The sequence below is a fragment of the Zea mays genome, chromosome 1 (assembly GCF_902167145.1).
Source record: "Zea mays cultivar B73 chromosome 1, Zm-B73-REFERENCE-NAM-5.0, whole genome shotgun sequence".
Lineage (NCBI taxonomy): Eukaryota > Viridiplantae > Streptophyta > Magnoliopsida > Poales > Poaceae > Zea > Zea mays.
Window position 1 is genome coordinate 288743914 of NC_050096.1, and position 18083 is coordinate 288761996.

An 18083-nucleotide genomic window follows, 5' to 3' on the forward strand; every position below is an offset into this window, starting at 1 on the left:
CTATCAACTGCACAGATAGATGATTTACTGCCCATATTATTGTATCGGAATTTAACTACTCACAGTAGAGGAGAATTTATAGCATTAAAATAATGCTTGGGTTTGCGTATAAACCCAGTTGCTACTAGCCATGCTTTCTCACCACCTCATTGTTTCCAAGTCCATGAAAACAAACTTGTATCCACAGTAAGATACCTTGAAGTGAAAATAAGTTAACACTTCTTTCCGGTGAGCAAGGCTATCTCTGCAACATTGTATCACTCAACAAGATCCAATTTGAGCATACTCGTGCTCTGCTATGGCCATAGTCTTTTGGATCACTTGGAGTGCATATACAATTGCTGAGATGTATGTGTCGACACTTGTAGCTTTTAAATAACACAATTCTCCAGTTGACATGAAGTCATTTTCTTATGTACCCTTATGATTCGTCGTGAAATCCCAAAACGAGAATCAAGGGCTTCCGATAACCTAGCCTCATCAGTGCGCACTGAGCTAGGTTGTGAATGTCTTCCATTCACAGGATAATCCATATCCTCTAGGTGTCTACCAACACTAGGTTGGTTACCAACGAATAGTTGGTCTGCATTTACTATCTCAGAAGGCATAGCCTTCAGCTGCTTGCAAGCATCTTAATCCCAATTTGTGACCATACTTCTCCCCCTCTTATTTACAACAACGTTGCAATAGGGAGTTTAGTGGTGTTCCATTTAACCACTCTTTCTGGCACTTCCACATAGGATTAATTTGAGTGACACCTCATAGTAAATGCACAAGGCAGTAAATTTGCAACTTCTTGCAAATCATTTGAACTCAAAGGTTCAGTTTTAGTACGTGATCCTGAGCCTGAATGCTTACTGCATTCATTATAATTTCCTGGCATTCATTTTTGGTACTTGAAATCTCCCCCTAATGCCTGGAAAAGCTCATGATTCAAGCAAGCGTACGGGCCATAAATAGATTCTCATGAAGAGATTCTAAAACTTAATGATCGACGGAGAATGAATTCTCACATAGATCCCCAGTTTTCTATGTGCCCATATATGTACGCTGCGGTGGTGAGATTGGGAACATACCCAATGTACGCATGGGAAATCTTTCTTGGATTCCCACGTACTAAAAACAATAGGGGAACTTGTACATGCAGTACATGCAGTTAATCACAAGTCAGGAGCGTGCCAAATTCCTGACTCCAACCATAACCAGTTGGAAATGACAATTCATTGTTGATGGTCATTAATGATCTGAAATTTTTCGAATCTATCACAGATTCATCATATCCTTTATGGATATCATTCTGAATACCAAGACAAACAATCATCATTGTAAGCACATTTGGTAAATTCAGTAGTGTGGAGGCTAATGTGCTCAAGCTTGAGACATTATTACTTAATGGTCATGTGTTGTCCGAAGGACACACTTGAGGTCATCATATAGATGCGCCAAATAACCATATAAAACCTTCAATGTCCATACAACTCTGTAATGGACCACACTTGTTCCTTTGAAATAATTCCAAGAACTTAACCAATTCAGATCGGATTTTAAGATAAGAGGGACTTAAAATCTCATTCCCAACGATACTCATCAAGTATCCATCTTATGGGAAAAACATGACCAACAGAATTGTCCATAACTTTTCATTTCATCCAAATAATGGAATTACCAATTCAGTCTTACCCAGCATGGTAAGAATCATCACATGAAAAGTTATAACAAATGCAACACTTTGTATGGGAGGATGTATGTAGAATACAGTCCATAAGAAATGTTTCTGAGAAACATATGCAATATCCATCACTATCACCTTGTGTTTCCACATGATAGTAATTTTATGGATATCTCTGTAATTTGGTAAGATAAATTAGGATATATCAACACATCCTTGATACTTCAATACCAAAAGGGGATATGATAATAACATATCATGATATCGCGCGAAGCGATTGTTAAAATATTCTTTCCTCTTTCCAAAGGAATATGAGAATATTTTGTTTCCCCACTTATAGAGTTTGTGGCTCAATTCTCCACATTGCATGTTTCTTCCTCAATTGGAAGAATCCCTATACAAGTTTGCGCAACTCAAATCAATGAGTCTTCAACTCCCTTGATGAGTTGGTTCAACTCTAATCGATGAGTTTGTTCAACTCAAATCACATGAGTGATCAACTCCAATCGATGAGTTTGTTTAACTCAAATTCATATGAGTTTTTACACTCAAATCACATGAGTGTGTTCAACTCACATCGCATGAGTTGAACCTATCACAACATCAATTATGAGATTATACCAAATCTCATGCATCATTTATATAGTACTCAAAAGCGAATCATCTAACAAAGTGGTCTTCTCTTAGAAAAAGAAGTGTTGTTACATGATTAGTCCAAATCATGAATTACACAACTAACCACTGTTATCATGTCAGATGGAAGATTGAAGTACACTTCATATCTTAGCTTTCATGAGTAGTATGCATCTATTGGTATTTCATATACAAGATTAGATGCTTAGGCATACAACACTATACCACGTATAGTGTAATGACAAAAGAGTTTGTCATACTCATTGTCCTTCCCTTTTTAATGTGCTTGTATATTTGCTTTCAAGCAAAATATATGAATACAAAGTGTTAGTCTACAACATAATGTAGACACATACTCATAAGTCCACAAGTCTTATGATTTTCTTTGCTATTCATTTTGCGCTTACACATCAAGCCGCAAAAGCACATAAGTTCTTTTCATAAGAACCACAAGAGAAAGGGAGCATCTCACTTCCTCCAAAATAAAGAAGTGAATCCCCGTATTATGCAAAGATGAAATGAACATATCCAATGAACATTAAGGATAATTAAGCCCATTAGGCGAGTTCATCAAACTCTATTAAATAATTATCCTCCAAATGGCTTAACCATTTTTGTTTGCTGTTGCAACTTTGCCGCAAAATATATCATATCTTTATATGTTGGAGAATTCCAGGTATCACATAAAGTGTACCAAAGATTTTTGAAAATTGGTGTACACAACGTAGATAATCTCCATGTAATGAAACAATGGAGTAGATCTCCCAGTAGTGGGCAAAACTTTTGCTGCCTGAAAGCATGGTCTCTGGGCTGATATATTCAAAGAACATACCGCAGCCAATGCTTAGGACTCCACTACCCTGTGCTTGACCAAAATTTCAAAAAATAAAATGGAAATCACCATAAAGGTGAATAACCGACATCACATCTCCAACATATCTACTTGGGTGAACACATAGGTAATCATCATAACCATATGATGTAGACCTCTTACTGATGGGCAAATAACATTTTGCTGTCTAAAAGCTTGGTCTCAGGGCAAATAAATTCCAAGAACTTATTGCAGCCAAAGCCTAGATCTCCATCATGTGTTGAAATATCCCAAGTTCAAGATATGTGTCATATTTTGCAAGAATTCATCATTTAATTAAGTAGAACTTAATTAAAAGAATTCTTTTAGCAGTCAGCATGACTGCAGCGTCCAGTCTGGCTCCATAGCCCGTGACGCATGCGTGGTCCGTGATCTTTTTGGGTTAGCACGTATAGGTAATCATCTCGAAAGATGTAGACCTCATAGTGATAGGCATTTCAAATGCGGCCTAAAGCACGGTCTCTGGGCTACTAAATTCTATAAAGAATTTAGCGCAGCCAGTGCTTAGGACTCCATCACCCTATGCTTTTCCCAAAAATGCAATATCATTTTGCATGAGAACCATTAGTTTCGACTTCATGACGTGCAATGTTTTTCATGCAAACATAAAAGAATGCAAAAAAAATAAAAGCACATATGTATATATGAATTATAAATGTAAAAACAAATATAATTCATGAACGAGTCTGCAATATACATTATGAAACCAGACAAGTACGCACAATTACATATATCATCAATAATCTAAATATTTAAATATAGATACAGTGATGATAATAATTGTAAATATATTCAGCCAAAAAAAATAATCCTTGTCGAAATGGGCCAAAACAGCCAGCCCATTTGCGGCCTATAGGAGGTGGGCAAGCAGTTAGGGTTTCCTAACTCGTCTTGTCGCGGCCCTCTCTCTCTTCCACCAGCAGCAGGGCGCCGCCACCGCCGCCGCCTCGCGGGTGCGCAAGCCGCTGCCACGCGGGCGCACAGGCAGGCCACAGCGCGGCCTCGCGCGGTGCTCGAGCCTGAGCAGCCGAGCGCTTCGGCCCCGGCGACGGGCCAGACCCGGCCATGGCGCGGTCTCATTGCGGCTGGCGCAGCCCCCAGCCCCGGCTCGCCAGCGGGTGGCCCGGCCAGGAGCGGCGGGCGCGGCCTCCTTCCCCGGCCTCGGCCAGGCGCGCGCGGGCCCTAGCCCCGACTCGCCGGTGGTCGGCCCGACCAGGAGCGGTCACGGTCTCGCCCCTGGCGGCTCCGGCGGTGCAGGCAGCCAGGCGGGTGCGTGGCACCCAGCCTCGGCACCGGAGGCGACGCGGCCCCCAGCCTCGGCGGCGGGCGCGGTGAGGCAGCCCCGACGGCGGTCCGGGCTCGGCTGCACGGGGCACAGCCCCCTGGCAGCGCAGGCGCGCGGGCACCGGCCTAGGCCCCGATCTGCGTGCACGACCGCATCCTCCGCACGCGACGACGGAGCCCTGGTGTGCTGTAACGGCCAGGTGTGGCGGCACGGGCGCGCGGTCCCAGGCGCGTACGGTTACAGCCCCCGGCACGCGGGTGCGGTACCCTTGCGCAGATACGGCCATGGCGCGAAACCGCGGTCCGGCGGCGTGACACGGGTGCGCAGGCCCTTCGTGGCGCGCACGGTGTGGATTCCCACGGCGTGACTGCCTCCGGCATCCGTCGGCATGGGCATAGCCGCGACGGCCTTGGCGGTGCCGGCCCCACTGGCCACGTCGACCTGTAGCGCGCACAAGGACTTTCCCAGTTCTCGGCGACGTGATGATGCAGAGGCAATTTTTCTAGCCTTAATCATTAATCATGATGATGGATGACTGATATACCTCGTGTCGCATCAACAATGGCCAACCGCACTGGTTACTGTCCTCAAGTCAGAAGTGAGAGCATGGCCCCTGCGATCCATCTAGCGAGTTTCAGATTCCTCTTCTGTAATCTTGCGATCGTGCTGATAACATGTTGGATATCAGTGAATCAGTGGTAACGAGATACAGAGAGAAACAAATGACAGAACTGTTGTCTTTATTACAGAGTTACTTGCTTATATACAAGTGGATACAGAGTCTCCCAAGGGGTGTGTCCCTTGGGGGAAAAGTGTCAGGGGAGGGGGTTGATCACATGTTATACATATTTTGTAACATGAAGAATCCAATGCGCTATAGCGTGGCAGCTCAGCTGGTGCCCTCATCCACTAAACCAACCTTTCTTTAAATACTGGAGCTAATCCAGGGTGTCCGAGGGCCGGATCCGTCATGTGACAGCCACAGAGGGCCGGATTCGTCACGAGACAGAGACGCACGGGCGCGGACTCGGCTGACTCAGCGGGAGAACGCCACCAGCGGGCCACTGCCCACTGCTGGAGTGGACGTGCAGTGAACAGCGCGCACTGCATGGCGATGACTCATCGCTGATCTCGAAAACAAATGTATTTTTATCTTTGTACTTTGTACTAGTACCGAGAGAAAAAGAAAAAGGCCGACGCTGTGCTGTCCAGCAGCCGCAGCTCCGTCCACGGCGGGCCTGCACGTATGGTATCCGCCACCTCAATTATAAAAACACGCCGCGTTAATTCCATTCCCCGGCTGCCGTTAACTAATCCGGTCCGGTCAGCCAGCTCGGCGTCGCCCACAGAGACCAGAGCACCCGCCTGTGGCCCCCACGAGGCAGCGAAGGATGAGAGGCGTGCGCTGTTACGCGAGAGAGGACGGAGCGGAGTGCGAGTGTCCATGTCCTGGACTCCTGGTGTCCGTCCGTACTCCGTCCAGGCTGGGCACAGCTAATGGGGCCGGGCGGGACGGGACCCACGTGGCTCGTACTAGTACTGCAGTGCAAGTTGTGCGCCATCGCCCACCGGCTCGGATTCCAGCCACAGCCAGAGCAGGTCCCTCCCAATCGCGGCGATTAGACGGATCGCGCCGGGCTGGCTGGCGCGCGCACGTGCCCTGCCGCTGCGCTGGAGCAGGCGAGCGGCAGTGGTGTGCCAGGCAGGCAGAGCAGAGGCAGGCCAGGGCCAGCCGAGCCGAGCCGTGCAGGCGCAGCAAAGCGCTCCAGCTGTGCCGGGCGCCTGGCCTGGCCGCATCTATCTGCCTGCGAGTCGCTGCGTCTGCGTGCGAACGGAGAAGCTTCTTTCTTTTCAAGACACCTGCGCACGGATGGAGATCGGGGGTGCTGTTTTATTGAGGTTGGTTGGGTGGTTACCGGAGGAAGGAGGCACAAGGCCCGCTGGGCCAGCCATGTCCGTTGTTCGTAGCAGCGAAATGCGGCATTTTATTTTTTGAAGGAGCGCGGTTTGCTTGCCACTGCCAGTGCCAGCGCATGGCGCGAACATCTAGCGCGATTGGAATGCAAATGGTCCTCCACAAGGCACGCCGCACCCCCCATGGCGATTGGCGAAGCAAGTTTGAAGGGGTGACCGCGGGCACCGGCTAATCTGGGGGAAAATAGGCTACAAGGGGTCATGTTACGTTATCTTCTGTAGTATTGATTATTGAACCTCTTCTCTCTGTCTCTCTTTTTTAAAAAGTTTTAATGCTCATGCTACGGGGGATACCGTACCGTGGTATTCATTCAGAAAAGAAGCAATCAAAGACTAGATAGACTGTCGTGGCCCGCTTCTCTCTACACGATTTTGCAATGGACAATAACGGATGTGGTGGCATGCATGCACATGGATGACATGTGGGACCATAGTGCCTACCTTCGTCGAGTCAAACGGGTGAATAAAATGGAACGTTAACAGATTGGGCAGGGCAGCAGCTAGCACCGACGGTAATTTTAGCACTGTCCTTGATCGGATAGCGCCTGAAACTTTACAATTTGGCATGAGTAGTGGTGATTGCTGATTGGATCTACTGCTGTCGTACGCTATGGGCGCTGTGTATGCATTCGTATTAAATTCCCCGCCATTGCAGCCGAATTTGAATTGGTACGTGTATGGTGCCGATTGCAGCTTCTGCAGTGCAGGCTGTTGTTTGGTCCGCCTGCTGGCTGTTGCAGAGGTGAGGTTTGCGGGCTTCCTAAAATAAGCTCTGCTCTTGCGCGAAGAAGAATGCTGCCTGGGGTACGGTGTTGCGGTTTTGTCGAATGACGATGCACACGTTAGCAATTGCAACGATTACAGACAGGGAGTTTGATGACTCTTGACCGGAATCATCGGCACCAGCAAAGACCTGCGTTGTTTCGTTTACAGTGTGAGTAGAGTACGACCCCGTCGTAGGCTGGGCTGTGTCCAGCGATTGTGTATATGTCTATACAAAACAATGTTTTGCCACTTGCATACTAGAGCTTCAAATAAGATGGGATAAGAAATGGAATAGCAGAACTGCCGGAGATTGTCTAATCCCACTTCCACGCAGGGCTTCCATAAAGCCAACGTCTTGATTCTCAGAACTGCCGGAGATTGTCTATTCTATGACAGATTTTAACTTACCCTCTATTTTCGTACCTTTAGTAGGCTTAGTATTTTCAGTAATTGCAATGACTTCCTTATTTCTTTATGTGCAGAAAAATAAGATTGTCTAGAAACGATGGGGCCAAATTTTGTCAATGTATTTCCATGATCATAATACAGATATTTTTTTTTTGTGATTAAGATTTAAACCCACTTAATCCCGTCCACGAGTGACAGCATTGCAGCTAGTCACTCTTGCGATATGTTACATAGGTGACACTTTTGGTTTGAAATCCTTCACGACGCACATCCCACGCTCATTCCAGCCCAGCCTATACCTATGTTCTACTAGATGTCAAGTCAATATGGACAAAAATATCTTTATTGGCACGGGGGTGTTTTTATGCCCTGCTCACACGACAAAACGGTTTCATATGACACAAGCCCCACATCTAGTTGATTTCATTAAATTAAAACATACATATGAAAATATAAATTAGGGTCAAAATCCATGCAGACAAATTCATTGCAATCCAATCCAAGTGATAAAACTCCGATTCCAATCCCACTTCAATGCAAAATGACTAATGCCCAGCTTGTTTTTAAGCACAAATCCAATCAGTATGGTCCAATCTATGATCTATCCCTAGTATTAACACAAGGCTAAGGTTTTTATGTCCATCTAACACAGCCATCAGATAGGGTGGTCAGGCAGATCCAATTGGATTTAGGATTATCCAAATCCACTCCAACCTCTACAAACAAACAATCAATGCACGGCGGAGACTGTCGATCACTCCCCATACGCAGCAGCAAATAACAAGACTGAGTGGTAACATTGATACTGTATTGTCTGATTCATAGCGGTTCGACATGCTCAGCTAGCATAGCAGGGAAGCATCAAGATTCAAGAGTACCATCTAGAATACACCAACTTCGTCCACACAAAGCCAAACAATTCATTACATGGTTTTATCATAAGAATAAGAGTACAGGCTATCTTTTAGGTCCCCATCCATGCTTCCATTATTGCCATGCTTTGGAGCTCCCCAAGTTTCAGCGGTACTGCATAAAAAGAATGCAACTTTTCAAATAAGAAGCCACAGCACAACTGTTTACCACGACTAAAATGCATGGCATCTTCATCATAAAAGAGTCATTTGGAAGCTCTAGATCATAAGAAACTATGGTTGGATATGGAAACAACCATGCTTCAGAGCTTACACACAAGCGGAGCAGTAAAAAGATGTTAATTATTAACGAACTCTTGCAATAAGAAACTTGACCCTGGTTCCAAATTGCTGAGGTGCCAAAATCTGGGAATCATGGGACAATTCACCATAATCACAGCAGTCTGCTATGTGTCCGCATAGAGATGACACTCAAAATCCAGAAAGACACTAATTCGAATGCAAACAACTAAACTAAGACCTACCCTACAGAACAGGATATGCAAAATCCAACAAAGTATTGGCAATGGGCATATAAGTGCAACAATATGGGCGCCATGGACATTGCTTCAAGTTCTAAGAAGCCAGTAACAGACTATTTAAACTAGTACCAGCTGGACCAACACAGATACATCACGGCGAAACATACCATGGACCATGGCATAATAGAACAGAAGAAACGGTAGGTCATAGATTACCCAACCAATGAAACAGGTAACCACTACCTAACGCAGGCTTATGTTGCAGGGAAGGAAGCAGAGGCCGGAAACTTTTGGCCAGTACCTTGATGAAGCCAATGTCCTTGGCGTTGCTGCGGAAGCACTGTCTGCAGCACATGAGCCCGTACTTTCGGATCAAGCCGTGGGGGTTAGCGCACACACGGCTGCAATCACACACCATGGCATCCATCAACAATCGCCATCATCGAGTACGAAGTACAAAAACCAACAAACGTAAGGGCAAGCAAATCTACTTGGGCTAAAGCGCTAAAATCTTAACTACAAGCTCATGCCACAACATGACGGATTAAACAGATGACATGTATATAAAATGATATCGGCGATTAAGTGGGGCGAAGGAACTAGAGGAATAGAGGATTACCAAACCCTAGATCCAGGGCCGTAGTTCTTGGGGTGCGAGTTCCACACGTTGGAGTGTCCCATGGCGGCGGCGGCAGGGGAGCAGGCCTCACAGGTAAACCCTAACCTAGTCTGACCTGGCTTATGACTCTGAGCGGAACCGAAAACGTTCGGCTTCTTCTGTAGGAGATGGATGGCATTGCTTCACTGGGCTTTTCATTAGACCAACCCAACAAAGATGACTTGATCTATCTTGGTGCTTAAATTGAACCCAAACTTGGCCCGATATGTGATCTTTCTTTATTCTTCCAGAAAAATTTCATTTATCATTTTGTTTTTGCCAAAGTTCATCTATCTACAACAGTAAAAAAAACTAAGGGCGTTTGTTTCCGTAACTAAAGTTTAATCCATGACATATCAGACATTTGAATATCAATTACGACTATTAAATATAGTTTAACTAGGAAACTAATTAGATACACAAAATTAAACGTCTTGACAAATTTATTAAGCCTAATTAGTTTATGATTAATAAATGTTTACTATAACATCACATGGGCGAATCATATACTAATTAAGCTTCATAGGTTTGTCTTGCTATTTAATCCTTATCTGTGTAATTATTTTTATAATTAAACTACATTTAATACTTCTAATTGGCATCCAAACATCTTATGTGAGTATATGCTAGGACTAAAATTTAATCCCTTCGATCCAAATAATACTTCTAACTCATATCATAGCATGCACATATCAGATGAATAAAAAACACAAGAATGTCCAGTGGAGGTATCTGATTTGTGTAAAGGACTCTACAATTTCACTCGAAAGTTATGGGAAAAGTATTGACACTGCCATTTCCATTATAGCTAAGTGTCTCAACAAACATTTGTTGCACCGTATGTCCTGATTAAAAAAATTAAAATATCCCCACAATTAAAATTAAATGAACAACATGCACATAGTCATCAGTGACACATATCATAGGGCTAATGGATTAACTCTAATAAGAAGGGAACAAGGAGGAAAGGTGTGGCACGGGCGTGGGTGAGCGCATTGGCGGCCGTCATGGGCGAGTGCACGCAAGCTAGTGGTTGGTTGCTGGAGAGGGAGCCTAGAGGCTGGCGCTACACATTAGGGTTTGGCATGGGATGGGTGGTGACCTAGAGTTCGAACATCATGGAATGAGATAGACTGAGTCTAGAGCCTAAGAGGCTAGCGTGACCTAGGTCATCATAGGCTGAATTGGGGCACGTGACCGGGTCTAGACAGGCTCCGACACTGGGCTCAAGAAAACCCCAGTGAAAACCAACAATATTTAGAGGAAGCATGATGGATCCTCGCCAATATTGGCCGCAACAAAGCAAGAACATAGTTCATATGCTAGATCCTCTATATCAAAATGATGGCTCGGTAAATAACATATCAAATATGTTATATCTATTTTCAGTGAATCTTGAGTTTAAACAAGGGACAACAACAACAACAATTGTGATAAATATGTCAGGGAAATGATCCCTGGTCCCTGTGGCCCGCTGACTAGTGAGCGCGCTGAGGAAAGATCCCCTCATTGTTGGGGCCCGTTAGTCAGTCAGAAGAGGCAGGTGTGCCAACTCTGGAAGGACTGGCCCCCGGTCGAACCCCGTGGCACCGAGCGTGGGCCTAGGATGGCGGAGCTTGACAAAGAAGGACGGGCATGTCGAAAGGGAACCACTCGAGTGGATCTCGCGTCCGGCCCCAGACCGAGCCGCCATAAATGTCTACCTGCATTAACCACGCCTGGCACCAAGCCACAACGTGGGCGCCTGTCCGCTTCCCACTCATGACCTACATACCCCTTATGCCTCATAGCATTCATGACATATGAACCCCTGAATTACGACGCATTAATAGCCCGAGCACCCCTCTGTCTGCAACGGATTAGGTCTGAGTGCACAGACCTCTTGCAGGTGAGAGCACCTAGAGGGGGGGTGAATAGGTGATCCTGTAAAAACTTGAAACTTAATGCCACAAAACTTGATTAGGAGTTAGCACAATAAAGCCAAGTGGCTAGAGAGGAGTTCTTGCAAGACACGATAACCACAAGAAGATCAACACAGATAGGCACAGTGGTTTATCCCGTGGTTCGGCCAAGTCCAACACTTGCCTACTCCACGTTGTGGCGTCCCAACGGACGAGGGTTGCAATCAACCCCTCTCAAGCGGTCCAAAGACCCACTTGAATACCATGGTGTTTTGCTTTGTTTACTATATCCCGCTTGCGAGGAATCTCCACAACTTGGAGCCTCTCGCCCTTACAATTTGATGTTCACAAAGAAACACAGAAGTAAGGCTGGGATGAGCAACGCACGCAAGACACAAAATCAGAGCACAACACGCACACAAGTCACAACTCGAGCTCACAACACAACCCAAAGAGTTCTCTACTCAAATGGAGCTCTAGTTGCTATCGCAAAGAATCGAATGCGCGAAATTGGAGTCTTAGTGCTTAGGAATGCTTAGAGAATGCTTGATGTGCTTCTCCATGCGCCTAGGGGTCCCTTTTATAGCTCCAAGGCAGCTAGGAGCCGTTGAGAGCATTCCAGGAAGGCAAATCTTGCCTTCTGTCGCCTGGCGCACCGGACAGTCCGGTGCACCATCGGACACTGTCCGGTGCGGATTTCTTTCCTGTTTTGGCGCAGCCGACCGTTGGCAGTTTGGAGCCGTTGGCGCACCGGACACTGTCCGGTGCACACTGGACAGTCCGGTGCCCCCTTCAGACCGTTGGCCCGGCCACGCGTCATGCGCGGATTGCGCGGCCGACCGTTGGCTCACCGGACAGTCCGGTGAATTTTAGCCGTACGCCGCCACCGAACTCCCGAGAGCGGCCTTTTCACCAGAGCCAGCCTGGTGCACCCAGACTGAGCAGAGTCTTGGCTGCTCGAGCCAAGACATATCTAGTTGTATTTTCTATGATTCTAGCACTTAGACAAATATGTTAGTACACAAAAACCAATGTACTAAGTCTAGAATCATACCTTTGTATTGATTTGCACTTTGTCCACCATTTGGCATAGTTTAACACTTAAGCACTTGTGTTGTACACTAAATCACCAAAATACTTAGAAATGGCCTAAGGGCACATTTCCCTTTCAATCTCCCCCTTTTTGGTGATTTATGCCAACACAACATAAAGCAACTAAAAGAAGTGCAATATCAATGTAATTTCAAACAAGAAATGATTTTGATTCAAATTTGGCATATTTGGATCATTCTTTGCCACCACTTGGTTTGTTTTTGCAAATCAACCTCAATTTCCTATCTCTAAGTCAAACACACTTGTTGAGACATAAAGAGAGTTGTTCCAAGAGAGATTGATCAAAAATTTCAAAAACTTCCCTTTTTCCCATATTCAACCATTCTCCCCACAAGAGGCCAACTTTTGACAAGAGAGACAATAAGAGAGTTTTGTCAAACCAAAAGCTCTATTCTAATATTTTTTCTACTATTTTCAAAATTCTCAAGTGGTAGCTGATCCATTTGTTGCTTTGGCCCTTAATTTCTCCCCCTTTAGCATCAAGCACCAAAACAGGATCATTTTTGGCCTTCTAACTCCATTGCCTCACCAAAATCTTCAACTAAGAGTAAAAAGGCAATAAGAGCACGAAGATGAACTTGGAGTTAGTTACTCTTTCCTCGGAGTGCAGTGGAAGTCTTGCATGGTCCAAGTCCACCTTTTCCCTTTCAAACCTCCTTTGAGACTAAATTAAGAGAACTCAAGAACATGGTTAGTCTCAAAGGGTCAAGTTGTAGCACATCTCCCCCTAAATATGTGCATCACTCACACATGGACTTTTGAGGTCCGGGGAGTGTTTGTACAACTTGAGCACCATAAATAAACAACAATATGCTTAAGGAACATAATCAAGGCATAAAAAACATGTATGCTATAAATCAATCCAAGTTCCGCAAATCTAAGACATTTAGCTCACTACGCAGCCTGCAAAAGGTCGACTCATCTAGAGGCTTGGTAAAGATACCGGCTAACTGGTTCTCGGTGCTAACATAAAACACTTTGATATCTCCCTTTTGCTGGTGGTCTCTCAAAAAGTGATGCCGGATATCTATGTGCTTAGTGCGGCTGTGTTCAACAGGATTATCCGCCATGCGGATAGCACTCTCATTATCACATAGGAGTGGGACTTTGCTCAGATTGTAGCCAAAGTCCCTGAGGGTTTGCCTCATCCAAAGTAGTTGCGCGCAACACTGTCCTGCGGCAACATATTCGGCCTCAGCGGTGGATAGGGCAACAGAAGTTTGTTTCTTGGAACTCCACGACACCAGGGACCTTCCTAAGAATTGGCACGTCCCCGATGTACTCTTCCTATTGACCTTACATCTAGCATAATCGGAGTCTGAATATCCAATTAAGTCAAAGGTAGACCCCTTTGGATACCAGATCCCGAAGCACGGCGTAGCGACTAAATATCTAAGAATTCGCTTAACGGCCACTAGGTGGCACTCCCTTGGATCGGATTGAAATCTAGCACACATGCATACACTAAGCATAATATCCAGTCTACTAGCACATAAATAAAGTAAAGACCCTATCATAGACCGGTATGCCTTTTGATTAACAGACTTACCTCCTTTGTTGAGGTTGACGTGTCCGTCGGTTCCCATTGGAGTCTTTGCGGGCTTGGCGTCCTTCATCCCAAACCTCATGAGCAAGTCTTGTGTATACTTCGTTTGTGAGATGAAGGTGCCATCCTTGAGTTGTTTCACTTGGAACCCAAGGAAGTAGTTTAACTCGCCCATCATCGACATCTCGAATTTCTGAGTCATCACCCTGCTAAACTCTTCACAAGACTTTTGGTTAGTAGAACCAAATATTATGTCATCGACATAAATTTGGCACACAAAAAGATCACCATCAAAAGTCTTAGTGAATAAAGTTGGACCGGCTTTCCCAACCTTGAAAGCATTAGCAATTAAAAAGTCTCTAAGGCATTCATACCATGCTCTTGGGGCTTGCTTAAGTCCATAGAGCGCCTTAGAGAGCTTACACACGTGGTCGGGGTACCGTTCATCCTCGAAGCCAAGGGGGTTGCTCTACGTACACCTCCTCCTTGATTGGCCCATTGAGGAAAGCGCTCTTCACATCCATTTGGAACAACCTGAAAGAATGGTGAGCAACATAGGCTAACAATATGCGAATTGACTCTAGCCTAGCCACCGGAGCAAAAGTCTCCTCAAAGTCCAAACCTGCGACTTGGGCATAACCTTTTGCCACAAGTCGTGCCTTGTTCCTTGTCACCACCCCGTGCTCGTCTTGTTTGTTGTGGAACACCCACTTGGTTCCCACAACGTTTTGCTTGGGACGAGGCACCAGTGTCCAAACTTCATTTCTCTTGACGTTGTTGAGCTCTTCCTGCATGGCCAACACCCAGTCCGGATCTAGCAAGGCCTCTTCTACCCTGAAAGGCTCAATAGAAGAGACAAAAGAGTAATGCTCACAAAAATTGACTAATCTAGAGCGAGTAGTTACTCCCTTGCTAATGTCACCCAAAATTTGGTCGACGGGATGATTCCTTTGAATCGTCGCTCGAACTTGAGTTGGAGGTGTCGGTTGTGCTTCTTCCTCCATTACATGATCATCTTGTGCTCCCCCTTGATCACACACCTCCTCTTGATGAACCTGTTCATCGTCTTGAGTTGGGGGATGCACCATTGTTGAGGAAGAAGGTTGATCTTGCTCCTTTTGGTCCTGTGGCCGCACATCTCCAATCGCCATGGTGCGTATTGCGGCCGTTGGAATGTCTTCTTCATCTACATCATCAAGATCAACAACTTGCTCTCTTGGAGAGCCATTAGTCTCATCAAATACAACGTCGCTAGAGACTTCAACCAAACCCGATGATTTGTTGAAGACCCTATACGCCTTTGTATTTGAGTCATAACCTAACAAAAACCCTTTTACAGCTTTGGGAGCAAACTTAGAATTTCTACCTTTCTTTACTAGAATATAACATTTGCTCCCAAATACACGAAAGTAAGACACATTGGGTTTGTCACCGGTTAGAAGCTCATACGAAGTCTTCTTGAGGAGGCGATGAAGGTACACCCGGTTTATGGCGTGGCAAGCCGTGTTCATGGCTTCCGACCAAAACCGCTCGGGTGTCTTGAATTCTCCAAGCATTGTCCTCGCCATGTCTATGAGCGTCCTGTTCTTCCTCTCTACCACACCGTTTTTTTGTGGTGTGTAGGGAGCGGAGAACTCGTGCTTAATTCCTTCCTCCTCAAGGTACTCCTCCACTTGAAGGTTCTTGAACTCGGACCCGTTGTCGCTCCTTATCTTCTTCACCTTGAGCTCAAACTCATTTTGAGCTCTCCTTAGGAAGCGCTTGAGGGTCCCTTGGGTTTCAGATTTATCCAGCAAAAAGAATACCCAAGTGAAGCGGGAAAAATCATCAACTATAACAAGACCATACTTACTTCCTCCTATGCTTAGATAGGCGACGGGTCCGAAGAGGTCCATATGAAGCAACTCCAAAGGTCTTGATGTGGTCATCACATTTTTGGTATGATGAGAGCTTCCCACCTGTTTACCTGCTTGACAAGCTGCACAAGGTCTATCTTTTTCAAAGGTTACGTTTGTTAGACCTATCACGTGTTCTCCCTTTAGAAGTTTGTGAAGGTTCTTCATCCCCACATGTGCTAAGCGGCAATGCCACAGCCAGCCCATGCTAGTTTTAGCAATTAAGCATGCATCTAGACCGGCCTCCTCTTTTGCAAAATCAACTAAGTAGAGTTTGCTGTCTAATACACCCTTAAAAGCTAATGAACCATCACTCCTTCTAAAGACAGACACATCTACATTTGTGAATAAGCAATTATATCCCATATTACAAAGCTGACTCACAGACAATAAGTTATATCCAAGCGACTCAACTAAAAACACATTAGAGATAGAGTGCTCGGATGAAATGGCAATCTTCCCTAGTCCTTTAACCTTGCCTTGATTCCCGTCACCGAATATGATTGAGTCTTGGGAATCTTTGTTCTTGACGTAGGATGTGAACATCTTCTTCTCCCCCGTCATGTGGTTTGTGCATCCGCTGTCGATAATCCAGCTTGATCCCCCGGATGCATAAACCTGCAAGGCAAATTTAGGCTTGGGTCTTAGGTACCCAACTCTTGTTGGGTCCTACAAGGTTAGTGACAATATCCTTAGAGACCCAAATGCAAGTTTTATCTCCCTTGCATTTTGCCCCTAATTTCCTAGCAATCACCTTCTTATCCTTTCTACAAATAGCAAAGGAAGCATTGCAAGCATGATAAATAGTAGAAGGTTCATTAATTTTCCTAGGAACAAGAACATTTCTCCTAGGCACACGATTAATGACATTTTTCCTAGTCACACTTCTATCATGCATAATATAAGAATTTGAAGCAAACATGGCATTTGAATCATAAGCATTACAACTCCTATCATAATGAACATTTCTAGAATATCTCTTATCACCATAAATGAAAGCATGATTCTTTTGACTACTATTAGTAATAGGAGCCTTCCCTTTCTCCTTGGCGGAGATGGGAGCCTTATGACTTGTTAAGTTCTTGGCTTCCCTCTTGAAGCCAAGCCCATCCTTAATTGAGGGGTGTCTACCAATCGTGTAGGCATCCCTTGCAAATTTTAATTTATCAAATTCATTTTTGCTAGTCTTAAGTTGGGCATTAAGACTAGCCACTTCATCATTTAACTTTGCAATAAAAACTAGGTGTTCACTACAAGCATCAACATCAAAATCTTTACACCTATTGCAAATTATAACATGTTCTACACAAGAGTTAGATCTATTTGCTACTTCTAGTTTAGCATTTAAATCATCATTAACACTTTTTAAACTAGAAATGGTCTCATGGCAAGTATATAGTTCACAAGAAAGCATTTCATTCCTTTTGACTTCTAAAGCAAGAGATTTTTGTGCCTCTACAACTTTATCATGTTCTTCATACAAAAGATCCTCTTGCTTTTCTAACAATCTATTCTTGTCATTCAAGGCATCGATTAATTCATTAATCTTATCAATCTTAGTTCTTTCTAAGCCCTTGAACAAACTAGCATAATCTATTTCATCATCGCTAGATTCATCATCACTAGAAGAAGCATAAGTAGTCTTTCGAGTGTTTACCTTCTTCTCCTTTGCCATGAGGCAAGTGTGATTCTCGTTGGGGAAGAGAAACGATTTGTTGAAGGCCGAGGCGGCGAGTCCTTCGTTGTCGGAGTCGGATGACGAACAATCCGAGTCCCACTCCTTGCCAAGGTGTGCCTCGCCCTTAGCCTTCTTGTAGGCCTTCTTCTTTTCCCTCTTCTTCTCTTGTTCCTGGTCACTATCATTATCGGGACAATTAGCGATAAAAATGACCAATCTTACCACATTTGAAGCATGAGTGCTTCTCCTTCGTCTTGTTCTTGTTGGGATGCTCCTTGCGACCCCTTAGCGCCG

The 18083-nt window shown here is 44.9% G+C and overlaps 1 protein-coding gene and 2 pseudogenes across 2 annotated transcripts; all 3 read right to left on the bottom strand.

Annotated features, from left to right (window-relative positions):
* Nucleotides 1-3792: 3792 nt before the first annotated feature.
* Nucleotides 3793-4395, bottom strand: LOC118473249 (uncharacterized; annotated as a pseudogene).
* A 786-nt stretch (nucleotides 4396-5181) lies between these two features.
* LOC100192723 (uncharacterized) lies at nucleotides 5182-6312 on the bottom strand (annotated as a pseudogene). The gene has a single exon (NR_147044.1). The product of NR_147044.1 is annotated as an uncharacterized protein (transcript).
* A 2071-nt stretch (nucleotides 6313-8383) lies between these two features.
* On the bottom strand, nucleotides 8384-9779 carry LOC100280803 (40S ribosomal protein S29). Its single transcript, NM_001153723.1, has 3 exons — nucleotides 9618-9779; nucleotides 9300-9399; nucleotides 8384-8631 (listed from the first exon to the last, which is right to left on the bottom strand). The coding sequence occupies exons 1-3, from the start codon at nucleotides 9677-9679 to the stop codon at nucleotides 8623-8625; spliced, it is 171 nt and encodes a 56-aa protein (NP_001147195.1). The 5' UTR covers nucleotides 9680-9779; the 3' UTR covers nucleotides 8384-8622.
* Nucleotides 9780-18083: the final 8304 nt, after the last annotated feature.

What these genes read in the sequence shown, in the direction of transcription:
- LOC100280803 (NM_001153723.1), bottom strand. Translation starts at nt 9,679, where the DNA reads ATGGGACACTCCAACGTGTGGAACTCGCACCCCAAGAACTACGGCCCT. An exon ending in GGCCCTGGATCTAGGGTTTG is followed by an intron (nt 9,400 to 9,617) that starts GTAATCCTCTAT and finishes GTGTGATTGCAG; the next exon opens with CCGTGTGTGCGCTAACCCCC.